This window comes from Trichosurus vulpecula, chromosome 9 (genome assembly GCF_011100635.1).
Source record: "Trichosurus vulpecula isolate mTriVul1 chromosome 9, mTriVul1.pri, whole genome shotgun sequence".
In the NCBI taxonomy this organism is placed as follows: Eukaryota; Metazoa; Chordata; class Mammalia; order Diprotodontia; family Phalangeridae; genus Trichosurus; species Trichosurus vulpecula.
The window spans coordinates 168,313,312-168,340,923 of NC_050581.1; the positions used below are offsets into that span (position 1 = coordinate 168,313,312).

Below are 27,612 nucleotides of genomic sequence, written 5' to 3' on the forward strand. Positions count from 1 at the left end.
GGCATTGATAGAGAGAAAAGGTAGAAGTAAAGGAATTTGAAAGTCATGTGAAGAATGAGGTATGGGTTTGGAAGCCATAATGAGAAAAGAAAAATCTTTTTCTGCTAAATTTGTGTTTATTCAAAACATGCAATGAGCTTATCCATGCTTGGTATCTGTAACATCCCAATAGATAGTGGTCATATAACCGTGTTATTGAAAACTTTGCTATCATGGAAAGTATGTGAGGATCCTGGTGTCAAATGCCAGCTCTGCTACTTGGTACCTGGGAAATATAGGAAGTCAATGACCTCTAAGGTGCCTTCCAATTCTAAATGTTATGATTTCTCCAGGCCTCAGTTTCTTTATCTATAAAATGAGATTAGACTTACTGCTCTAAATCTACGACTCTATGGAAGGACAGAGATTATGATTAGAGACCATAATACAGGGTTCCCCAAAGTCCTGGTGCCATTTAAAGCTGTGACAGGTTAAGCTATAAGTAGCTTAGAACAGCCGCAAGACTCTGGGGATACCCTGTTTACACACTGATGCAATGATCACAACATAATCTACATCCTGGGAAAGAGAGGACCCAGCAAAAGAATTTGCACATCTTGGCTGTGGTCCACCCTATACACCTGATACACTGATCTTGATATACATGTGGCCTCTCTTCTGATTCTTTTTTTTTTCATTTGCAAAATGAGCATGATAATACCTACCCTTGAAGAAAGCTGAGCCCCTTTGAGAAAGCCATAATGAGAAAAGAAAAACTGTTTCCTGCTAACCTTATGTTTATTCAAACACTCAATGAGCTTATCCGTGCTTGATATCTGTGAAGCATTCCAATAGACAGTGGTCACATCATCATGTTATTGAAAACTTTACTGCCTATCTCACAGCCCAGTGGAAACAGTATGGAAACCATTGGCTCTTGGACAGTAGAAGCTTTTCAAATACATCGTCCCTCTACCTTTTTTTCTCCTTTTCTGTGAAGCCTCAAATAGTGCCTTCCTTAATGTCTCATTACCCTTTGGAAAACATGCAGGTAGGAGAGGGATGTTCGGGATTACATGCATTGGGCTGTGTCTGCTAATCCCTACCGCAGAGGAAGTTAAGATCCAAATGTCATAAAAACCATTTTGGCCTCATAGAAGAACTGGAAGGAAATTGGCAGTCATCATCACCCTTGACTCCAAGTACTCAGTGCTGTTTTTCATCCTTAGCATAATTACATAAGGGTTTTTTACATAAGAGGTTTTTCTATAATGCATAAACATTCACAAAGTAATTTTCAGGGCTCTTGAATATTAGTGCCTCCCTTTGCTTTATTTCCGTGGGAACCTGGTAAGTACCATTTGTCAGAGATGGTGACAATTGGATTTGGTGCCATATATTTTGTCAATCCCTTCCAGTACATATTCTCCCCGGGGTCCTCAGTTTGACACCATGAAAGCCTCCAGACGGACTGAAAAATTACAACGAAGGGAGGTTTCTCTCCAAGGAACAAGATGTATTTTTTTTTAACAACACAAGTACATTTAGAAAGGATTTAAGCAAACTTGTGTCCAAGTAAAAGCTTTCCCAAGGAACACGGGCAATAGTCATACAAGATCTCCGTGGCCTTGCTTGGCAGGCTTGTGGTAGGATTATTATGTAAGGTGAAAAGTGTTTTAAGCATGGTCTCAATGGGATTAGATGATGCTTTAAAAAAATCAAGTACATCTATGTATTTTTACATCTGTTTCTAAAAGACACAAGCAATGCAGATTATTGTTTAAAGGATGGTTTCCAGATGTCCTATCTCTGTTCCTCACAAAATTAGAGTAAATGGAGTAAAAATTCAACATGAGAATTTAGGTAAGAGACAAAGAAGAGTCCCTTAGCAATAAAATTATCCAACTGGTCTTTAATAATAGAATGTAGACCCCAATTTATAAGGAACCAACATAATGTATTGGCATGGTTTCTGATAGGACATTTCAGCAATAAAAAACCATTGTGAAAAAACTTGAACTTTCAAAGAATCTGCAGGTTCCAAAATAGAGGAATGGAAGGGGGTGTAAAGAAGAGGGGTGGGTTACTTAGGGAGCTAACCCCAGGGCAGACACTGATGGTTTACCCTCTAACCAAAAATAATTATTTTCTCCCACAAACTTTCACTTCATGTTACTATGAAACCTGAAATTCTGACAATTAGAAATTCATATTAATAAGTATCCTCTTTTTAAAAATATTTCTCCCTCTCTGAGGCTTAAGAGAAAATCAGTTACTCATATGTTAGTATGAATTAGTTCAGTCAAATGGCTTTTCCCCAGATACCTAGCTGACATTTCCTGTACTAAAAGAATAAAAGTTTTTAATTTGGGGAAGGGGGCTTTCAGTCATTTTAGAATATGGACAACTTTGAGGAAGTGGGGCATGGCACTCTGCCAAGGGAAGGAGGAAGAATTAAGCCAACATGAGGGCAGCAAAGGCTTAGATGGAAGAACTCCAGTCGGTGAGCATGCCAATACAGTGTTTCTTCAACAGTTGTCAAGGGCTGGTCCAGGAAAGCCAGGGGAATATCTTCTTTCCTTCTCTTCCCTCTTGAGCCATGTACAGGGTCTGAAACTCAAGCTTTAAGTATTTAATTACCACAGTTTAGATACATTATGAGTAAAGCCTTGAGGGGTCAATAACCTGGAATCTCAATCTGCGTTATATTTGTGTTTTTATGTACTTACTAGCCATCATTATTTTTGAGTGTTGGATGCTTTGTAAGAAATTGACTGCTCTTCCCGGCGCTTAGACTATACTCCTTCATCATCTCTGCTTTTCAAATTCCTCATCTTCTTTCTTTCTTTTTTTTTGGGTGGGGAGGGGCGCAGAGGAAATTCAGGTTAAGTGACTTGCCCAAGATCACACAGCTAGTAAGTGTCTGAAACTGCATTTGAACTCAGGTCCTTCTGACTCCAGGACCTGGTGCTCTGTCCACTGCACCACCTAGCTGCCCCCCTCATCTTCTTTCAAGTGCTGCTCTGCCAACTAGCTCTGCCTGGCCTCTAAAGCTCTCAGGACTGTCTCCCTCCTATTGTCCTAGACCCCTTGGTCTAGATTTCTGCTTTGGCATCTTACCTCACATACCCTATATTATACGTATCGTATTTGTGAGTACTTGAGGCCAAGAACTGTTTCATTTTTGTCTTGGATCACCCACACCTAACGCAGGGTCTGACAGTAGGCATAGAACAAGTGCTTGCTAAATCAGGAGCGTAGATTTTAGATCTGGAACGGACCTTAGAGGTCATCTATTCTTGTCATTTGATCCAAGAGGAATTTGAGTCCCATAGAGGTTAAATGACTTCTTCAGGGTCACAAAAGTAGTAAGAGGTAGAGCTGGGATTTGAACCCAACGCTTCTGCCTGCAAGTCTAGCCTCTTTCCATTGCATCATGTTGTTGAATTAAATCGAATGACTTTGACCAGGCCATTTGAAACTCAATTCAGCTCAGCATCACCAAACTTCAGAACTTGCTATCTACAGAAATCATCCTGAAACTTCCCTGTTTCAACCTCATTGACCTACACTTAGAGATCAAATATATCATTAAAGATTAAGCTTCTGATAATTAGGGGGTGAGGTTTAGATGTCAGAGTCCCAGCGATACTTGGCTAGCACTCTTCCCGTGGAAATGTCTAGACCTATGTAATTTGTAAATTATTTCATTCATTAAGGCTTAGGGGCTGAGCTCACTGTGCACAACGTCTAAATTTTAGATGAATTATCCTTCCCCCATCCTCTCTCCCTGGAGCAAACTGTGAATTTGAAATAAATTAAGGCTGACAGGGCTTTCTTGAATGGAAAAAGGGTTTTATTTCTGGCCTAAATCAGGCCCTCAAACCTTTTCCTTTTCTATGTGTAGTTTATCATCTTATATTGCTTCCAGTGGAATCTAAGCATTAATTAGTTTGAAAACATAGGTGTGATATTTTTTAAAAAATGAAATTAGTGCCCCTCTATTTAATTAAACAAAACTATAAAAGTTGGTTTGTAGCCAAGAGCAAGATTTATAGTAGTCTGAATTTTAAATGAGATGAGCACTTTAAGCTTAGATCGGCTTGTACACTAGATATAAAAGTGATTGTGATGTAATAATTAAAGGTTGTCATCCAAATAAACACTTTCATCCATGCTCACAAAGAACATGGCATTCTCTCCCTGTCCAACATCTCTACCCTTTTGAAGATATTAATAAACTAAACAATGTCTATGGAGTGGCAGCCAGAATGATGAGAGGTTTTGAGCCCATGCTGGACAAGTGTCATGGACAAGTATGAAAGAAGTCTAGCTTAGAGCAGAAAAGACTTGGGGGTAAGGAGGATGGGAAAGAAGAGAGACAGAGACAGAGGGGAGAGAGAGAGAGAGAGAGAGAGAGAGAGAGAGAGAGAGAGAGAGAGAGAGAGAGAGAGAGAATACAAAACATTTAAGCATTTGAGCAAGCAAGACCATCCCTATTCTCAGGTAACTTACACTGATGTGTGTGTGTGGGTATGTGTGTATGTATACACACACACACACACACACACACACACACACACACACACACATGGATTCTTAGTCTTTTTGTGTGTCCTGGACCCCTTTGTCAGTTTCTTGAAGTCTAGAGACACCTTCTCAAAATGTTTTTTTAATGAATGAAATAAAATATGTGGGATTACAAAGCAACGATATTGAAGCAGTTATCAAAAAAATTTTAAACAAGTTCCCAGACCCCACATTAAGGAAGACAACACTATAGGGGAGTAGCGGCCTGGGAGGAGGGTTTTGGACAAGAAATTTAGGAAGAGTGATGATTGCAATTAGCCATAAGGGCAATTAATTGACATGTCCCTTTTCTAACAATAGTAGTTTTGATTTAATTATTGTTTTTATGGTAATGTTGGAAAGGGGAGTGTGTGTGGCCTAGCATGCTATGGCATGGCATGGTGGTGACCAGAAAGTGGCCTGCTGGGGCCTAACTAAGGGTTAGGTAAAGTGAATGCTCACCAAAGTATTTGAAATTTGGAAGAGGAGGAAGAGACTTGTCCTTTTTGGCCCCTGAGGTCAGGAGTGGAAATGATGGATGGCAGCCACAAAGAGGCAGACCTGGACTTGGTGTCAGAAAATCCTTCCTTCTAGTCAGAGATGACTTTAAGTGGAATGCCTTGCCACAGTAGATAGTGAACTCCCCTTTTGAAGGCCTTCAAGCAAAGGCTGGGTAACTCCTTCTTTAGGGTGCATTGTAGAGAGCACTGCTTTTCTGCAATATGTTCGACTAGACCACTACTGAGGTCCATTCCAACTTTGAGATGTTGCAACTATATGATCCTAAGGAATTGTAGCTGCTCCCTTAAAAGAAGCTACCTGGGGTCCTTTGGGGAGCATCCAGGGAGAAACTGATCACACACAAGTTTATTTTTCTAGCAAAACTTTTCAATGTTGAATTAGTAAATTAAATTAGTTAGTAAAAAGAAGTGAGACCTTGCTTGAAAATAATGGTCTAAATACACTCTAGTGTCTATATCTCATAAAAGGAATCGGATCATCACCAGGGATTTTCAACCTGGAGTGTGTGAACTTTTAAAAATATCTTTCCAGTGTAATTGGTTTCCTGTGTAAAAACATTATTCGGAGAAGGGTTCCGTAAGTGTCACCTGACTGCCACAGGCAGGGATCCATGATACAGAAAAGGTTAAGACCCCCCAATCTAAGCAGAAGTCAGATAAAAGCTTCCTGCTGAGAGCTATGAGAAAGACGATGTCTAGCATGATCTCTTTGTAAGATGCTGGCAGTAATGGATTCCCTCCCACCATCTGTTAAGCAAAGCTGATATCACTAGAATTTGATGTTGCCTCCAGTGGCTTTCCAACTGCCAGGAAGAAGACTGAAATTAATCAGGTCCAGAGATGCCATAACCTGGCAGGGCCAGGATGGTTTCCTATAACAGGTAAAAATAGAATTTTTCTAACAATATACAGCAACCCACCCTAAAACCAATTGAAATATGTTGTTTTTATTGTTGTTTTAATAATGATGTAAACACCTCATAAAAGTGAAGTGAGGTGTTATTATTCAGGATTAAGTCTAACCTTGGAGGAGAGGATCATTTTGCTTCAAGAGCATAATTACTTATCTCTGCTATTAATTTGCATGGGAGGACCTTCCCATAAAAGGAATTAAGGTCTGTTGCTGTCGTGTTGTATATTAGCAGTGGAGCTTCCTTTGAAATGAAGTGATTGACTCTTCACCATAATTGCACCTAACTCTGAAGAAAAGACCAGGGAGGGGCTTAGGTGAACGACTTCTGCATTTAACTTCTAGTAAAAATGAAAATAAAATTAGGTTTGCAATCAGCATTTCTCTCTCCAAAACATTCCATTTCCTTGGTCTTGGAGCTGTGTAAACGATTTCAAAGCAATCTGCTCAATTGGGCGAGTTAATGATATTTAATTTGACCAGGCCAAACTTGACTCGCCTTGCATTTTTTCTGTAATTGCAGGCATCATAACTGCTTCGTGTAATGCAGATGGGGTGCTAAGACAAAGCATAAAGGTTGTCATGTTCGGTTGGCTGATCACATGAACTATAGTCATCACCTCTTGGAGGCTCTCAGTTATGTGATTCCAAGCTGACAGTGTAATAAGTGTTATGAGTACATGGTAATTCAAAACAAATTTGACTGTATAGATGGATGTATTTGCCTCTGAACTCCTCTCACCTTTCTACCTTTTATTTGTGTGTGTGTGTGTGTGTGTTCCTGTGTGCATGTTTTAAGAGAATATGACATATCCTAAACTACCCCAATCAAGGTGTTCAGGGAACAGAGGCCAAGGTTCTTGAAGTCTTTCTGACAGTCTAGGGCCAGAACTCTGGTATCTAGTCATCCTCAAGAGTTTAAGCTGAAAATATTTATGTACTTATTGGTGTTAAAAAAAAAAAGCCCTACAATGTGGTCAAAAACCATCCTTTCCCCTTCCCAAGGAAAACCTTCTTTTAGTATCAGAGCTATCTCTCAAAATATGCAAAGCAACTTTGTTATATGGATCATAGATTTGGGGCACAAAGGACGTTAGAGGCCATTGAGTACAATTTATTTTACATATAAGCAAAGAGAGGGATTAAGTGATTTGTCCAGGGGTCACACATCTTACAAGTACCTGTGGCAGGATTTGAACTCAAATCTCCCTGACTCCAAATCCAGTGCCCTATATACTAACTATACCCTACTTCATTAGGTGCTGCCTCTCGTCATTTCTTCTGGCTCCTTTAGAGCATGCCTCCCATTTGGTGTCAATCACTAAGAAATGAAGTGAATTTCATAGCGCTTTACATCCTTTAAACAAGGTGCTATATAACTATGTCATGGTCTTCAGAACTGGAGAAGAGTGAGAATGTGTCAGGCTCAGTTGATATGTTAGTTTTGCTCTTTTTTTCCCCTTTTTCATTCTTCATTTACAAGGGATGGCTTTTTTGGGGTAGAGTGTGGAGAAACTATTTTTGGAAACAAAGGTGATGAAAAATGAGGTATCACAATTTTTTAAAATGGGACACTTAGCCCCTTCTAGTTTAACCTCATATAATTCTGTGAAGCATATAAGAGAGGTTACAAGGCGCTAGAAACATTCTCAAAAAAAAAAAAAGAAATATTCTTTGCTTCTCTACCAGTGCCAGCACATAGTAGGGACTTGCTAACTACTTATGAATTGAACTGAAATGGATTTCGTTTAACATTGTAATTGAAATCCTGTACTGTGTTTCCCATGGATTGGTCCATATGGTTGATGGATGACATTACCGTGGTTTGTGCGCATCCCACAACATAAGGCAAGACTTGGAGTTTACCTCTAAGCCTTCAGAAGAGAGAGTGGCTGCTACCTTTCTGTGTTGTCTCAATGCCATGGGAAAATACACAAAAGCTAACGTGATTTAAAGGGGTCTTACATGTTTCTCATAATCAAATGGCTCAGCGAACAGTTGAATGGTTTGCCAAGTCTTCATGATGGTGCTACACGCCATCATGAAATACACTCCGCCTCACGTTTCTCCTGCCAAGTCTTTCATGCATGTCTTTCATTGCGCTGTTTAAACTCTTGCTGAATGGTTCTGCCGTGGGTTTGCAAGCTGTAACTCAAGGATGCAGCAGCTGGGCTCAATTTGATATGGAAAACAGCTTGATCAAAGGAACACTGCTAATCAAAATAGGACTTTGACAAATCAGCATTTTGCTAATCCGATTAGGTAGATGGATCAGACATCGATATGATAGATGTGAACTTGTTCAGAGTCAGTTTTATTGTCCATCAACTGAGTATTCTGAGGCATGATGAACTGTAAACATGAAGGCGATGCAATGTGGAAAGAGGACTATTTTTAATAATAGTAATAATAGACGGCATTTATGTAGCACATTAAAGTTGGCAAAGAATTTTACCAAATATTCATTTGTTCCCTACAACACTCCAGTAAAGCAGGTATGACAGGTATTGATTTCCCCTTCCTATATAGGTCTGGAAACTGAGGCTCATTAGTAAGTGGTCCAGTGATTTCACCAAGGTCACATATCCAGGAAGTATTAGGGGTGGGATGGAAACCAAATCACTTCTGACTCCCAAGGCCAACACTTATTCTAACACACTACAAGAATTTGAAAACTGTGGTCATGAACAATAAAAGACAAATGAGAGTAAGAATACTAAAATAGTGAGAACTGCTCGCATTTTAGATAGTGTTTTAAAGATTCCGGAGCACTTTGTTCATAGCCCCACTGGAAGGTGGTCAGTGCCCAGCCCTAGTGGGCATTTAATAGGTATTTATTGGTTGGCTGACTAGTGAAATGTATTGTTATTACTATTTCACAGCTGAGGCCACTGAGGCCGAGATGGTCCAGCAACTTGTGTTTATAAAGTGTTGGAGTCAGGATTTGAACCCAGATTTTCCGAGTCCCTTAGTGAGTAAGCTACACGAGGACATTAACTGTGTTTGCCTGTCTTTCTATCCCTAATACTTAGCACACTGTTTGAAACATAGCAGATGTTTAATAAATATTTGTTGATTAATTACATTGGGCTCTCTTTTTGTGGCAGTAGGAGAATTCTGAACATATAATAAGCTATTGATAAATATTTTTAATTAAAATTTTCTTCTTGTGAACATACTATCATCAACAGGCACAAACACTTTGATGTTCAAAGAACATTAAAGAGTCTCATACGACTTCTGTTATGTACAGCTTTTAAATATATATATATATACATATATATATGAAATTGAGCAAGTAGTAACAAAACTGCTCTATGTGAATGCATACTAAATGAATGTGGGATGAGTAAAAAGAGGGAGTGGAAAAATGGATTTTTTTTTCAAAAAAGACTTTTAGAAAACTAAAAGAAGAGCTCTGCTAACTTTAGGTTGTGAAAGAACAGAAACTGTTTCTGAGATGTGCTACTGTGCTCCGTGAAACGTCGAATGAAGAGTGTCCAGTAAATACAGAAAATGAAAGCCAGCCAGGCTGGTGGATTTATGCTCATGCAGTATCCTCAGTTATACAGCAGCTTCCATATTCGAAATTTTACTGGAACAAAAGGGGCTTGGCTTGTGTGAAACATACCATTAATTTGCTCCTACGTTATCAAATTAAGGCTGAAGTGAGGGAGAAGCAGATCATTCAGGGACGTATCGTTGGTCCCCATGGGAATTCCCTGACATTTTCTTCTTCTCACCCTGGCGTTCAGCTCCCACGTTCCTCCTCATTTCTCAGTTTCCCGTCCCCTTCCTATCTCTCTTCTCCTGCCCACCCCTTGTTCCTAATAGTCTCTCCCCTATGCTGCCTCTTCAAGTTCATTGCGAAGTAATAATAGTTCACATTTAGAGAGTGCCTTCCCTGTGCCAGGCACTGTGCAAAGCTCTTCACAATCATTATCCCATTTGGGTCTCACAACAACCCTGAGAGGTAGGTACTGTGATTATTATCCCCATTTTACAGAGAGGGAAATTGAGGAAAACAGATTAAAAATGACTTTTGTGACTAGGGTTCCAAAGCCAGTAAGTGCCTGAAGCCACATTTGAACTCAGATCTTCCTGGCTCCAGACCCTGTGTTCTGTCTAGTGCCCCATCCTAGCTGCCTAATAGGTCATAGGATTATAGGATCAGAGATCTGCCACTGGAAAAGACTTTAGAATCCATCTAGTGACTAGAGTGTTGGGCTAGATTCTAGTCCATGCGCATGCCTCAGTTTATAAATGGAGAAACTGATGCTTAGAAGTCAGAATTAAGGTAATAAGAGACAACAGCAGGATCCTCTGGCTAGTTGTTGCTCTTTCTGTTGTATCACACTGCGGATAAGGCAGCCTCACCACTACCACTAGCTCTGTGTATCTTTCCCTCTTTCCTCCCCACTCCACAGCTTTGGGCCTCGGAGCAGCCTGAGTATGGACCTACATGTAGTCTTGGGCTCCTGATAGCCCCTCAAGATTCATTTACTCCATGACCTGAGGTGGCCAATTTGGACAATCACCATATTAAAACAGCCATGTCCCCTGTGACTCTGGATGGACAGATTTCTGTGTGGTTGAGCCCTAAGCTTATTTACTGGTACATTCACACAGCCCCTTTTGCCCAAAGCCATCACCAGTGAAAGTAAATTACTTAAATGGATTGAATCCAAATCATTAATACTTACTCTGCTGTTGTAATTTAGTTAAGGCTTCATTAAAGGGAAAGATCCCATCATCAATTCTTCAACCCAACTGTTATTTACAAGGCATTCGTGCAAAGTTGCCAATTCAGAGTTCTCCTTGTCCCAGTAGGCCCTGAGCTGATGTATTTAAGAGAAAGTAGAAAAACAGCTGCAGGAATCAATGTCCATGTTCTGCTTGGACAAGTAGAAACAGAAGGAAACCCTCTGCATCTTCCTCACATGGACAGCTCGAACAACTTGCAAGCTTTTTAAGTAAAGGAAAGTTATTATAAATAAAATGTGTGCCAAACAGCATCCACCAAGTGCACTAATATGAAGAATGAGCTTATAAATTATAATAATCTTGAAAGGCTCAGCCCAAAACATCCTCAGTTAAAACAAATATCCTGACTCTCAGGGAACATGTTGTTCCTCCAAGAGAGTTAAGGAAGCTAAAGAAATTCATGGCAGGGACTGGTTGTGTGGTATATGATCACTACATCACCACTTTGCAATTTTGTGGAAAACATCATTTCCTGGAAGATGTTTAACCACTATGGAGTTTGACAAAATATCCTGGAGAAGGAGGAGGAGTCAGAAGAACTGAATTCAAGTCCTGACTTTGCAGCTTTCTAGCTACATGACCTTGGGTAAATAACTTAACCCCTGAGCCGGAGTTTTCCCAGCTCTTACATGGGGATATAACTTTGTGTTACCTAACTCCATAGGGTTGTTATGAGGATCAAAACCCCTACTTTATAACTACAGATTGATATATATATATATGCATATATATATACACACACACACACATATACATGTGTATGTATGTGTGTATAATATATATACATATATATATATATATATGGAACTGTGGTATCATTGATGATCATACTGGTGGTTAAACCATCCACCCATGCAGATCACATCCCATCCATGCCCGCTCACCCTTTGTCACTTGGCCATGTTTTGGGATCCATTTTTATGTTTTCATGAATTGCATGGTTGCTGATGGAATATTCCAGCTGTCCATAAGTTACATCTTCTCTTGCCCCATGACCAATATCTCATCACATTTTCCAGTCCTCTTTTTCTCAGATGACATCCTTTGTCCTGCTTCTTTTACATAATTCTTCATTTGTAATGCGTTTCAGCCAGCTCACACATACCGTGCACCTTTCCATTCCCCTTTGGATGATTCTCAACTCCAACTGTCCATCAGCTGTAGTGTTCAGTGACTCAAAGAGATATGTTACTGAAAGAATAATGGTGTGAGGCTTTGTTTCAAAGAAATACTTTGTATCATTAAAAGAACACTAGAATTTTCCAAAGTCAGTCCAGTACCCTGTCCTCTTTCTGTTCAGTTTGGGGCCTGACTCATTGTCAATAGACAATGTATAGCCAAGAGGTTTATGTTTATAGTAGCAGAAATTTAACAGAAGGTTTCCCCTTGATTCATAGCAGGGAATGTGAGGGAGGAGTGTTAAATTAATAAACTTCTTATACAAGTGAACCATTCTCTGTCTAAATCAACAAGCATTTATTAACATGTGCTAAGCATTGTTCAGAAAGACAGAAATGAAACAGACCCTACCCTCAAGGGGATTGCCTTCTGCCCCAGCTATAAAGTCTGAAGTCAGCATATCCAGTTCATTATAACAAAATGTTGTGGAATTTAACAGGGGAAATTAATCTTGTGTCCATATAGCAGGGCCTTTCCACACACCTGTTGCTGCTCCCTTGCTAGTCCTTGCTAGAGCCTCCCCCCATTTACAGACATACAATAAAATACAAAAATATACTGAGAAGTGAATTCTAGGTAATTGTTTTGCAAGTGTGGAAACCAGCAGCTGAGGGCATCAGGAATGGTCTAGTGTAGAAGGTGGCATTGAGCTTAGCATTGAAGGAAGCTAAGGATTCTGGAAGGCAGAGGTGAGAAAAGAGCACAATGCAGGCATGAGGGACAGTCTGTGTAAAGACCTGGAAATGGGAAATGAATGAACAAACACAAATGAGTAATAATAAGTCACCTACTCTGACTAGAATAGAGACAATATGAAAGGGAGTCGTGTATAATGATACTGGAAACCAATTAGAGCCAGATTGTGAAGGGTTTTAAATATCAAACAGAGGAGTTTTTATCGTATCCTCCAAACAATAGGGAATCTGAGCTTCTCAGACCTGTGCCGTAGGAATATTAGTTTGGCAGCTGTTTGGAGCATAGAACGCAGCAGGGAAGACTTGACAGGGAGGCCAGTTAGGAGGCTGCTGTAATAGGTCAAGTGAGAGATAGTGATTACAGCCATGTGGATAGAAAGATAGATATCCATGGAAGAGCTTTGTGCCAGTAGAATTCAAAAAGATTTGGCAACTGACTGGCTAAGGGCAGTGAACGAGAGAGAAGAGTCAGGCTTATGGAAATGAAGTGACTTCTGCTAGCGTACAAGGGTATTTTTTTATTCTAAGTCAGTTCCTGCATCCATGTTTATCCATCTTTAACTCCCTTGTGATTTACCATCGATGTCATGGGTCCGTGGAAAGAGTATTAGACGTGGGTTCAAATCCTCCCTATTCTACTGCCTACCTTCCGATCCTTGGGGTCCACTTGTTCATCTGCAAAATGAGGTGGGGTCTGAAGTAGGTAGCCTCCAATGTCCTTGATCCCAGAAACACCAATCAAGTACCTACTACCTTCTGCACCATATGGAACTGTCATTTCCAATGAATAGTGAGAGGACCAGGTTAACTGTTCCAATAATCCACCATTTCTGCTAGCCCAAAGGTGGCAATTGTCAGTGATATTGCAGAAACCTAAAATAGATAAGATTATAATCTACACTTCTAGGTTTTTTATTGTGCTCACACTTGTGAAAAATGAATGAGAAATGATATCCACAGGGGTTTATCATTGGTTTAAAGTCCAATTTTGTCTCCTTAACTGTTTTAACAGGTGAATGGGAAAGACTTATCCAAAGCAACCCATGATCAAGCTGTGGAAGCTTTCAAGACAGCCAAAGAACCCATTGTTGTCCAGGTCTTAAGGCGGACCCCTCGAACAAAGATGTTTACTCCTTCACTAGACTCCCAGCTGGTGGACATGGGCACCCAAACTGACATCACCTTTGAGCATATCATGGCGCTGACTAAGATGGCATCCCCCACCCCACCAGTGTTGGATCCATATCTCTTGCCTGAAGAGTAAGTAATGAAGCCATAAATTACCGAAAATGTGACTTGTTATATTTATTACATCATCAAATCATTACAGCTTTATTTTTTCCTTCCATGTGGAAAAAAATTAATGCTTCTTGTAATTCTTCTTTGAGTTGCTTCTGTTTAACTTTATTGTTTATAGAGGCAATAAATTGTAGCCTGCTCTGAACTGTTCCGTTCTGTTCCCACATATTAATTACTTTATTATAACCCTGAAGCGGAGTTACATTATATTCTAAGAGCAAAATTACTTACAAGTGTTGTCAGAGAAGCTTCAGAATAAAATTTAATCACTCCAAATGATAATTTGAGGATTTTGTAGTTACAACTCAGAGAAATGATCTTTATTTGTTGAAAGACATATGCACACAATATAAAAAAGACCCTGGAGGTGATAGATTTTGCTTTCTTTTGACCTCATTTCAAGTTTGCATTCATCTTGTGTCCGTTTGAGCCCTGCATGCTAATAACCTAAATCTCTGGTTACCATAGATGAATGTATGACACTTAACACTGCCCAAGTCCTCTTTTATTTTGGAGGGGGGAAGGCAAGGCAATTGGGGTTAAGTGACTTGCCCAAGGTCACACAGCTAGTAAGTGTCAAGTATCTGAGGTCACATTTGAACTCAGGTCCTCCTGACTCCAGGGCCAGTGCTCTACCACCTAGCTGCCCCTCAAATCCTCTTTCTGCCAAAGGTCATTTATTTGGAGCTGGAAAGGACCCCAAAGACCATCTAGTCCAAGAACCTCCATTTACATATGAGGAAACCAAAGCCTACAGAGGTACAGTGATTTGCTCGAAGTCACAGTGGAAGTATGTGGCAGAGTCAGAATTTGAACCCAGGTCCCCTGAGTCTTTCCACTACAAAGTCCTCAGGAAAACTGTCTAGGCTAAAATAATTACCAAGTTACTTAGGAAAAAATGAAATTTCATTATTTTCCCAACTTAACACTTGCCTACAGTAGTATCACAGCTTTTTTATGCCTCAGTTTTTCAATCTTTTAGGGAGAATAAATTGTTATACATTTTACTTTTTTTGAGAAGGGTAGGGAAGAGGAAGAGGCAGAAAGAGAAATTCTATTTAAAATAACTGCAGACAATTATAAAATAATTGGGATTCTACCTGCCAAGACAAACTGAGAGACTATATGAACACAATTACAAAACACTTTTCACACAAATAAAGACAGAGCTAAACAACTGCAGAAATATTAATTTCTCGTGGGTAGGCCAAGCCTTAAAAGGGCAGCTAGATGGTGCAGTGGATAGAGAGAGTGCCTGGAGTCCACTCATCTTCACGAGTTCAAATCTGGCCTTAGAAACTTGCTAACTGTGTGACCCTGGGCAAGTCACTCAACCCTGTTTGCTTCAATTTCCTCATCTGTAAAATGAGCTGGCAAAAGAAAATGGCAAACCACTCCAGCATCTTTGCCAAGAAAACCCCAAATGGGGGTCACAAAGAGTCCTGACTAAAAAGTGACTGAACAACAAGGACAAGCCATTGTATTAAAAATGACAGTTGTACCTAAATTAATTTACTTATTCAGTAATCAAAATCAAAACCAATCAAACTTCCAAAAATTATTTTGTAGAGCTAGAAAAAATAATAACAGAATTCATCTGGAAGCACAAAAGGTCAAGAATATTAAGGGAATCATTGTGAAGAATGTGAAAGGAGGTGACCTAGCAGATTTCAAACAATATTATAAAGTAGTAATCATCAAAACAGTCTGGTATTGGATAAGAAATAGAATGGTGGATCAGTGTAATAGATTAGGTAGACAATTCTCAGTAGTAAATAATCATAGTAATCCAGGGTTCGATAAACTCAAAGATTCAATCTTTGAGAATAAGGACTCACCATTTAACAAAAATTGCTGAGAAAGCCAGAAAGCAGTTTGGCAGAAACTAGGCACAGACCAATATCTCATACTATTTAGCAAGATAAGGTCAAATGGGTATATGATATAAACATAAAGGGTGAGAAAGGTTAAATTAGGGTTAAATTTTTTCTATAGGTAGTAAGGTAAAAAGTTCATGACCAAACAAGAGGTGGAAAGGATCACAAGAAGTAAAAATGGATGATTTTGATTACATGATAATAAAGGTTTTTCACAAACAAAATCAATGCAATCAAAATCAAAAAGAAAACAGGAAATGGGAACTAATAAAGGTCTCATTTCTCAAATATATAGGGAAATAAGCCAAATTTATAAAAATAAGAGTCGTTCCCCAAATGATATATGTTCAAAGGATATGAACAGGCAGTTTTAGAAGAAGAAATCAAAGCTATCAATAATCACTTGAAAAAATGCTCTTGCTATTGATTAGAGAAATGAAACTTAAAAGAACCCTGAGGTTACCTCATACTTATCATATTGGCTAACATGACTGAAAGACTTAGCTAATCTGATCAAGACAATGACCCAAGACAATTCCAAAAGACCCGTGATGAAAAATGCTATCTACCTCCAGCGAGAGGACTGATGAACTCTTGAGTGCAGATTGAAGCAGATTTTCTTCACTTCCTGTTTCTTGCTCTTTTGCAACATAATTAACATGGAAATGTGTTTTATGTGACTTCACGTGTATAAATGGTATTGCTTGTTGTCTCAATGAATGGGAAAGGGGTGGGAGTGAGAGAGAGAACTTGGAACTGAAGATTTACTTTAAAAAACGAATGTTGAAAGTGAGTATTTTTTAAAGAGAGAAGGGTAAGGAATAATGGGGAAGAAGCTCTCTTTCAGAGTAGACCAGCACCTGCTCTGCAGATTATAATAATCTTAGTTGCCTGAGGCCCAAAGAGAAGCTAAATGAAATGCCTGAAGTCATAAGCCACTATGTATCTGCCACAAGTCTTAAACCTAGATCTTTCTGATTATGAGACAGCTCTCTAACCACTATACAACACTGCCTCTCAAAGGCCCACTATAGACTAAAATTGAATGTTACTTCGTTGACCAGCCTATGCTTTCATGCCTGAGCACAAAGGAGAGGTTCTTATATAAAATTCCAGAGAAATATTGACCTCTGCTGCCGTACTTCTGTAAGTTCACTATCATTTGAAACATGGGGAAACTCCTCAGCCTTCTGAAACTGAGTAGTCTGACCCCAGTGATGAAAGCCTTTGGGGGGTCCGGAACAACCTATCAGTTTGGCAAATGTTCTTGCTCCTCATTGTTGATCAGAAGTGTCCTTAGGCACTCAGCTGTTGAGCTGACAGTGATAGGATCCTTGGAAGTGAATCCCTTCTTTCCTCCCAAGAAAAGTTACTTTTACATGAGTCTGGCCCCACCGCATCCCCATCCCCCAGGGGATGATTTAGAAATGTCCAAACAACCTCAGAGGTCAGAATGATTCAGGTTCTCAGTTGTAAGGTCAGAAGTCAATATATCACGTCCGTTACCATGGAGGGTTGTGGGATTTAATGCAGACCATTAAGCTGATGCCTGGACAGTAGGGACTAACCACTCACCATCCTCACTGCTAAAAGCCCCATAAGTGCGAGTAGCAGGTTTGCCTAATAAGGCCAGAAAATTGAAAGCCCTTGCTTGTTTAAATTGCTATTCACTTCTGGCTCGTTGTTTCCAGTGTAAGTGCTTGGGAGGTGAGTTGAGAGCCAATTGATTACAGCATTAACCTGGGAGTACTAAAGATCTAGGTCCTTAGCCAGGCGGCTAAGTCAGTATAACGGGAGCAGCCTTGCCAGGAGCCTGTGTCCGTATTGTCGTCCTCCCCCGTGCCTTGGCATGATTCTGAAAACAGATCACCTCCTATCGGGTGAAGCCAGAGCTAATTGAGAAAGAATGCCACACCAGCTGGAGGTGGGAGAGGTGAAGACACCTTGGCTCCTCACGCCTTTCATTGTGGGCTTCCCCCTCCCTTTCAGTAACAGATGAGCAGGTGCTGAGCTCCCTGTCTGGAATTCCTCCTCTGGAATATATCTTCTTGGAAGCCCAAGGAGAACCTCCTTATAACTAAGCAGCCCCATGCCCCCTAAGTGGTTCAAGATTCCATGATGGAAAGCACTTCCTTTCCCATCAAACATCCATGAACTTTAAAGAGAAGTACCACAAAAGGGAAGAGAAAAAAAAACAACCCTTACATTTCCATTTGCAAAGAAGTGATCACGGTGCCCTACCATGTATTTGTCATGACCCATGGAGAGGATTAATGAAAATGATGCTTGAAATAGCCGCCTAAATCTTGTTTCATCTTCTTAGGCATTCATCCGCTCATGAATACTATGATCCAAACGATTACATGGGGAGCATCCATCAGGAGATGGACAGAGATGAGCTAGAACTGGAGGTATGGCCAATGTCCTTTTCTCATCCAAAACGTATAGTATCTGCTCACGAGCCGTATGTTTAAAAGAAAATATTGCATGTGCCATGAAACCTGTGTAATTTCTTTTTCCTCCCCTAAAAGAAAAAATAAACAAAAACAAAAGCTTAAACAAAGCAACTCCAAAAGGTAAGATTTGATTTTGATGTTTGTTGTATAAACCAATCAAATAATAAGCCTTTATTAAGCTCTTTCTATGTACCAGGCTCTGTGCTAAGCTCTTGGGATTCAGCAACGGCAAAAATGGTCCCTGCCCCCAAGGAGCAAATAGAAGAGATAACATGTACATAAATAGGTACATAGAAAACATCTAAGGAGTAGGTGTAAGGTAGCTTTAGAAAGTAAGGCATTAGTAGTTGGGGGTGGTGAGTGAAGGTGGGAGAATTTTCCAAGCCTCCTTTGAAAACTGGCACTGAACTGTATCTTGAAGGAGTATGGGAATTCTCAAAGGTGGAGGTGAAGAAGGAGAGCATTGTGGTCTTAAGGGACCACCATTACAAATGCACAGAGATGAAACATGGTCTGTGAGGAGAGTACCAGCTAGGGGCTAATATGGCTGGACTGTTAAGGGTATGGAGGGAGTAGAAGATCGCTGGAAAGCTAGAAAGACACCATATTTTTCAGAGCTTTGAACGTCAAACAAAGGAGTTTATAACTGATCCTAATGAGGTAAAAAGGAGTCATTGGAGCTTATTGAGTAGGGGATGTGAAACAGTCAGATGTATGCTTTGGGAACATTTCTTTAGCAGCCATGGATGGCAGGATGGATTAAAGTGGAGATTTTATGGACTGTTTGTGCCTCACCTGTGGTGGAGCCTTCTGAGCTCATGTTGGCCTGAGCAGCCATAGTCAGACATATTGTGCCTTGACCCAACAGAGTGATGGATATCACAGAGTGGTACATTTTGGTCCTCTTTGAGAACAAAGGATGACGACAACAACAAAGTGCGGAGAAGTTGAGCTAGAAAGACTGATTAAGAGGCTGTTACAGTAGTCCTGGTGAAAGATGGGGAGGGCTCAAGACATTTTGTAGAGAATGAAGTTACAATGAAGTAACTTAAAAAGTCTTCCACTTTTCATGTTTTTTTCTGCCATACTGTCTAATTGAAACTCACTACTCACTCTTTTATATAATTAAGGTTCCCCAACACACACACACACACACACACACACACACACTCCCCCCTCCCTCCCTCTCTTCCCCCCCCCATCTCCCTCCCTTCCTCCCTCTTTCCCTCTCTCTCTCTCTCTCTTTCTCTCCCTCCATCCCTCCATCCCTCCTTGAATCATCACTGTCACTTTCCATGCAGGGCAAAGACAGGACATTGTGGCTAGAAACCTGACCAATGTGATCACCAAATCTACCCTTGTTGACTAATAACAAGTGTCATCTTGCAATTACTGTTTGTAAATCTGTAACTAATGATTTTTGCTCTTGGGGTAGATGATAGAAAATACACCCAGAGAAAAATGAAGAGTTGAGAAGGCTACTGCTCCCTGCGGGGTGCAAGGTTTTGGGTGGAGAACTGGCATATTGTGGCATCTGGTAGCTTCATATTTTAATCAGTTATTCTTTCTAAGTAGGCACCAAGTTCACCCTAGCTTACAAGAAGGACCTTTGATTTCACAGATACCAGGAACTCTTGCTGAGGAAAACTCTCTCTGCCAGTGTCCATCAGCGCACACTCTGCCACTTAGTCTTAGAAAGTTGCCCCAGGCACGGATGGGATGAGTGGCTTGGGCAGCTTGACAGAGCTGATTATGTGTCAGAGAGAGGACCCAGAGCTTCCCAACTCTGAAGCTGGCTCTCCACTGGTCAGATATTCTCCCAGTAACCTCTTTTCTCATCATGGCATGCCCTTATGAATTTGATAGTCACAGTTAAGCATTTCCTGTAGAAATATAAATCATAAAAGAAATTATTGTAGAGCTAGAAAGAGGATCAGAAGCCATCTAGTCGAAGTATCCCATTTTAGAAATGAAGAAACTGAAGGCCGGATGTTGCCCAAGGTCACCATCATAGTGGGATTTGAACCCAAGCCCGGCTAGTGCTTTTTCAAATGTTCCTCACCATTCTAATGGCCGTGAATGATTCCCATAATGGTTTCTGTATACTTTTTAGTAAAATTTGGTTCCTAATAAATATTTAGTCAAGAAGACCTTTAAAGACTGATTTTAGAGAATGATGCCTTTTAAAAAGTTAAAGCAGATGAATTATTTCTGTATCACTCAGAGGTCAGCCAGTTGGAAGGGGTTAACACTTTGTTCCATTTCAGAGTTGGTCGTCAGGTGGCCTGAGCTGAAGCATTCATACTTTTGAAGGAAATTAATTACTTGGTAGCAAAGGTGATCAGTTCAGTGAAAAGGCAGCTGAATAGTTGGAAACAGCTGTTCTCTGGATTGCTCTTAAAAGAGACTGAAGATGTTAGTTCCAGTCTTGGAGGAGACTGAGATGAATGGGAGGGAGCAGCATCTGACACACTCACTCTCACCTGGATCGTCGCATTTGGGTTGTCCCCAGAGAAGTGCATTCTAACCTAAAGGGGTCGGAGGCATGGAGAGGAGCAGAGGGGCTGGTTGGTGACTATAGATCTCTGAAAACATATCTGATCAATCTTCAGTGTTTATAAAACGTGCTTTGAATTTAACCAAGGCTTATTTCCTAAAACGAATATGGGCCAAACACTGGTTTAGTTCAAATTGAAAAAAAGACTCTCATGTAAATCTTCAACCAGAGTATCATTTCTATGGGCATCTACTTAAAGCTAACAAGATTGCATGTTAGTTACATTTACTGTCAATTACATGCAATGTACAACAGATTCTATATGATAATTGCTCAGTGTTTTGGTTTTTTTTTTGCTTGTCAAACCAGTCTCTTGCTAAACTAAAAAATTCCTATCCAGATGGCGGGGGAGGGGAAGAGAGAGAGAGAGACAAAGACACAGAGAGAATGAGAGAGACAGAGAGAAAGAGAGAGGCAGAATGACAGAAGGAGGGAGGAAGAGAGAGAATATGAGAGAATGATACATAAGAATATTACTTGATGTTTCTAAGAAAGTCAGATGTGCCAATTGGATGTTTTCAACACCTTTTTTTGAAGACTTATCTAACTCTCCTTCAGGCAGTAAAGATTTCCCCATTCTTTTGTCCTTTAATCACTAGCCAAGCATCGGATCCCCTAAAAAAGAACAGAGAGAGGCAGTGTAGCAAAGTGGATCTAATGTTGGACTTGGAATCAGGAAGACCCAGATTCGAATCCCACCTCAGACTCTTACTAGTTGTGCAACACTCTTATCCCCGGGCTATTCCCTTCACTTCTTTCTGTCTCAGTTTCCCCAACTGTAAAATAGGGATAATAATAAAGCCTATTGCCCCAGGTCATTGTGAGGCTCAAATGAGGTAACATTTATAATGTTCTTTACAACATAATGCCAGTTATTGTTAGTAAGCAGAGTATAAAGCCAAATTGAATCTACTCCTCTGAGTCCTTAATCTTCTCAGCAGAGCCAGAGCCATGGTCTAGGCTGGTTAGTTTGTAGACACTGTTATTATTCATTATCAGACCTGGCTTTGTATCCTAGCTCTGGCAGCTCAGTGACTATAGGCTAATCCAGGGGTGGGGAACCTGGGCCCTCAAGGCCACATGTGGCCTTCTAGGGCCTTGGGTGCGGCCTTTTGACTGAGTCCAAGTTTTACAGAACAAATCTTTTTATTATGGGGATTTGTTCTGTGAAGTTTGGATTCAATCAAAGGGCTGCACTTGAGGACCTACAGAGCCACATGTGGCCTCGAGGCCCCAGGTTCCCTACCTCTGGAATGTCTTTACTTCTCTGAACCTCGCTTTCTTCTGCTGTAAAATGGAATGCATGTTTCTTAGCTGGCAGAGTTGCAAAGCTCAAATGAGATCATGTATGTGGAACAGTGGGCAGATTTTAAAGCACTCTGTCCATATCTGGCGGGAGTAGTGGGAGAAAGAGGAGTTACTAATGACAAAATAAGAATAAATAATAATAAACTCAAAATATTTTGGAGAACTCAACCAATATGCTATACTGGAACTGAACCATTTTATTACAGACTGGCCCACCCACAATAATCCAGGACACAAAACTGATTCATAATACTTAGGAATAAATCTCCATCTCAGATACTTTTACTCTTCAAGCTACATAAAATGTAAAGCTTTCAAAGTATAGAGACCTGACTGAGGGAGGTCAAAGTCTTGGGAACGGGATGAAATACAAAGCATCCCATTGTCCTGTCTGCTGCTCATCTTGTATTGAGGATGCTTTCAAGTCCTCCTTATTCTGATCTTCCCCACGAGATGACGCCCACTAATTTATCCTGTATATGTCTTGTCTGTACATAGTTGTTTGGCATAGCAGCCTCATTAGAGTGTGAGCTCCTTGTGGGCAGGGACTATTTTTCGTCATATCTCCAACACTTAGCACCATGCTTGGCACATAATAGGCATTTAATAAAAGCTAGATGACTGACAGTGAGCCTGCGGAAGATGACCTTGCATCCTAATACTTTGATTCAACTATAGAAAGTTGGTGTTTTTGTTCACATGTGCAGTCCTGCATTAAACACCAAATGTAAAGGAATCACAGAGCAGAAACTCTTCTCAAAACCTCCTCTATTTGAACCTCATTGGAAAATATAAGAAGGATGAAATAGTGATGATAACACTTTAGTAGAAGGAATTATCTTACCAGGTATTCTGTATGATACCACAGGTGAGATAAAATACATAGGTGATGATGGTGACAGTAGTGGTGGTGATAGTGATGGTGATGATGGTAATGAAGGTGGTGATGGTGGTGGTGGTGGTGGTGGCAGTGATGATGATGATTGTGGTGGTGGTGGTGATGGTGGTGGTGATGGTGGTGGTGATGGTGGTGGTGATAGTGATGGTGATGGTGGTGGTGATAGTGATGGTGGTGGTGATGACGGTGGTGATGGTGGTGGTGGTGGTGGTGATGATGATGGTGATGGTGGCAGTGATGATGATGATGGTGGTGGTGGTGGTGGTGATGGTGGTGGTGGTGATGATAAAGAGGAAGAGAAACTAGTGGATAGAGAGTCAGTCTCAGAATTAGGAAGATCTGAGTTTCAGTCTCACATCTGACACACATAATTGTTTGTTCCTGGCAAAATTACCTGTCGTCTTGGGGATCCAGATGACTGGATCAAAGTTGCAGAGAACAGTGGCTGATCTGCATTGGTAGAAGGAGTTTCCTCATGGGAAGGTTCCCTTCACTAAAATCATAGATCTAAGGTTAGAAGGAGATCTCAGAGACAATGAGGTCCAACTCTCTCTAATGCCCAGTGAGGTTGAGTGACTTGCCCACAGATCATATATGAAATATCACAAGCAAGTTTGACCCAGTTCTTCAGACTCCACACCCAGAATGGTTTCTATTGTAGTATGATCAAATCATATGTCCAGAACAAATAATCATAATATCATTTTAGCTTACCCACAATTGCATGTTACAGACTACTGTATCTAGGAAGTAGTCTGTTTTCTAGGCCTTGTTCCTGCTTCTAAATTTACACTTGGTTAATTGGAATTGGGGGGAAATCATTCATATGGAATAAAATGATTAATTTCTACTTCACATTATTCATCTGTAAACATAAGGGATTGGATTAAATTACCTCTGAAGTCTCCTCAAGCTCTAGCTCTGTGATCCCATGATCCTGTGATCTTATCTGCCTAGCATTTTTATCTCACCCATTGATTGGCCCATTGGAAACAGCTGGACAAAGAGGAAATTCTATGGAGTTGACCAAGATGGCGGAATAGGAGGAAATGGTACAGCTCAGCTCTCCCCCAGCTCTAAACAACAACCCATTACTACACATCTCATCTACCTACCCCCTCACCCTGGTAGTAGAAGATATGTTATGTGGGGGATTTTTTTCCTGTACATGTTTATTGGAATATTTTTAAGGATGATGCACTGAGAAAATATATCCTTATTCTAAAATAACCAAAATAATCATATTTAGAAGAGTGTCAGATCCCAATTATACTGCAGCCACTTGGAGGTATAGGGATTATGCCCGACAGTCGACCTGCCAACTAATTATCCATAAGGATTTAGGTACTAACCACCTGCCCTAAATCTTGTTTTCAGCAACTAAAAGGGGGAGGGGGAGAAAGAACAGTAGTCAATGATGAATTTTCCTAATGTATTGTTTTAATTTCCCAGAGGCTCCATCAGTCTGTATATATAACATTACATGTCCGTTAAGTGGCCTTCATCTGTGAATCTGTGCTGATAACATTAAAAGTATTTAAAATACCCAAGCAGAAAAAAGAAATAGCTTATATTTTCATGAGGGAAGAAAATTCCCACCAGTCTTGCCCCAGTTTCAGAGAGTGACTTAAGTAGAGTCAGAGAGGTAGTAGATGCCTCCCACTGATCTGGGGATATCAGATGGAAGCATGACCACCACAAATGATGGTAGCCAGAAGGAACACAGTGACTCCTTCTCCAGAGCTCAGGGGGTGTTGAGAGACTCCTGGGTCAACCTCCCAGCTCAAGCTCTTCTTCTGTGAAGCCTTCCTTCAGTAATGTCAGGGGTTTCTTTTGATCGTCACAGAAACCTTGCAAGCTAAATAATACAATCTTCATTTTACAGATGAAGAAATTGAAACTGAGTGAGGTTAGGTGATTGTGCCCCTGGCCTTACCAATTGCCCTTCCTCAGTGCCCTGCTAGATCCTAGGGAGCCATCATCTGGCCCATGGATGCTCGCTAAGGACCCCTGGGCCTTGCCATAGGCCCTCTCTGCATCCTTAGGCCTTCTGGACCTTGCCATCAGCAAGATGAGTCTTCCTGTCTCCAGTCCTGGAGTTCTATCCACTGCACTACCTAGCTTCTTTTAAGAGCAAAGACTCTGTCTTATTCTTCTGTGTATCTTCCACATCTGCCTGGCATGGTGGGAATTTAGTTAATTTGTGCTATTTATTCTAACCCCAGACACACACCTTGAGACCTGTCTATTTGCAAGGAAGCAACAGGGTGTCTTTCTCATTATTAGAATTCTCATTCAGTAATATGCTAAAGGCCTCAGATCAGTTTCTAGAGCAGGGGTTCTTCATGAGGGGTCTTTGAATTTGTTTTTCAGTATTTTGATAACTGTATTTCCATGTAACTGGCTTCATTTGTATAGGGGCCAGCTAGGTGGTGCAGTGGATAGAGTGCCCAGGCTGGAGTCAGGAAGACTCATCTTCTCAAGTTCAAATCTGGCTTCAGACACTTCCTAGCTGTGTGACCCTGGGCAAGTCACTTCACCCTGTTTGCCTTAGTTTCCTCATCTAAAATGAGTCGGAGAAGGAAATGGCAAAACCACTTCAGTATCTTTGCCAAGAAAACCCCAAAATTGGGTCACGAAGAGTCAGACATTACCAAAAATGACTGAACGATGACAGGAAGCTTCATTTGTAGGGAAGAAGAAAATAATCACTTACTAAGCATGTACCATGCTCTGAGCACTGTGCTAAAGCTTTACAAATGCAATCTCCTCCTAATAACCTTGGGAGGTAGGTGTTGTTACTATTCCCATTTTTCAGTTGAGAAAACTGAGGTGAAAAGGCTCAAGTGATTTACCAAGTCACACAGTTATTAAGTGCCTGAATCAAAATTCAAACTTCATTCATCCTGACTCTGAAGTCCAGCATTTGATCAGCTGGCGTGTGTGTGTGTGTGTGTGTGTGTGTGTGTGTGTGTGTGTGTACGTGTGTGTGTATGTATTTGCTGTGTACATTGCTCTTAGAAACTCATGCTATTGATTGGATTGATTTAAATTTCACCTGAAAGGGCATTTTTTAAAAAAAACTTTCAGTCTTGACAACTCAACAAGGCACTGGGGATGTTAGAGGCTGCCATCCAGATATTAGCAATAAATTATTCATACCAGTTTGATTAATAGTCTTTTTAAAAATCATATCTTCATCTTGATCAACAAATATTTATTGAGTATGCTTAGACTGCTATACACAGCTCGGGTAGTCCCTGTTTGATAAAAAGCTGCTCAGGTTCAAGCTGGAATTAAGTTGGAAATTAATGAGGATCAATGGAATTTGAGGATTTTAATCTTGCACCAGCCTCCAAGATATTGCTCTTCATTGAAAAATTATGGAGCTAGAGGGAACAGGAATACTTAGAAACACAAAATTTGAGTTGGAAAGAATCTTCAAGACCAGTTAGTCCATCCATGCCTTCCCAAAAATCCCTTCTATGACATCCAATACAACAAAGGGTCATCCAATTTTTGTTCAAAGACCCTTGAGGAGGGGAAACCCCCCAAGGTTGCTTATATCCTGACCTTAGAGATTATCTGTTCCAACCCATTCATTTGATAGCCAAGGAAATTGATGCCCAGAAAAGCAAGGTGACTTCCTCAAGGGAATGGGAATATAAGCAGGGCTGGGCATTTTTCCTGTGTATATCAGTCCTTCCACAAGCACTTATTAAGTATTTACTCTGTTCCAGGTATTGTGCTAAGGTCTAGGTGTACAAAGAAAAGTGTGGAATGAGAAGGTAGGAAAAACATTTGCCCTCAAATAGAATAAATTCTAGTGAGAGAGATAACGTGTAATAACTAGAAACCCATGAATACAGCTAGGTGGTTCAGTGGATAGAGCTCCATGCTTGGAGTCAGGAAGACTCATCTTCCTAAGTTCAAATTCAGCCTCAGACACTTCCTAGCTGTGTGACCTTGGGAAATTCGTTTAACCCCGTTTGCCTCAGTTTCCTCATCTGTAAAATGAGCTGGAGAAGGAAATAGCAAGCCACTCTAGTATATTTGCCAAGAAAACCCCAAATGTGGTCACAAAAAGTCAGACACAACTGAAATGACTGAAAAGCAACAAACTAGATATGTAGAAGATACATACATATATATATATATATATATATACTGCTCAGCCAGACACACACTGCACCTTGACCCCAACATAGTGATGTCATTTTGATCCCCTTCAAGAATGAAGGACCACAACCATCATAGAAAGTAGATGAAGACAACTTGAAAGGAGAAGGCAATACCAGATGGAGGGATGGGGAAAAGCCTTCTGAATAAGGTAGATCTAAAGATTCCAGATGGGATCAGTTCCATATTCTCTTTGCCATACTATTAATTGCCTAGAATGTTGCTGACTGTCCATATAAGCTAAACCCCAAGAGTACAAACTTTGGGGCAGAAGAGCATTAGGCGTTGCTTCAGCTGTCAGGAATGACCAACACCCTGGTTGTTTGCTTTTGTTCCCCCCTTTTGAAGACCATTTCAGTATCTCTTGCACTTAACTTCCTCTGGGACTGTCCTTTTATCTATAAAATGACCATGTTAATAC

General features: G+C 40.5%; 1 protein-coding gene across 2 annotated transcripts in view; it reads left to right on the top strand.

Moving 5' to 3' along the window:
* Positions 1-27,612, top strand: part of PDZRN3 (PDZ domain containing ring finger 3) — a 286,365-nt gene that overhangs the window by 241,183 nt on the left and 17,570 nt on the right. For both annotated transcript variants that reach the window (XM_036739362.1, XM_036739363.1), the window contains 2 exons: positions 13,630-13,877; positions 18,117-18,204. In XM_036739362.1, the coding sequence (XP_036595257.1) occupies positions 13,630-13,877; positions 18,117-18,204 (336 nt within the window). The remainder of the gene's footprint in view (positions 1-13,629; positions 13,878-18,116; positions 18,205-27,612) is intronic.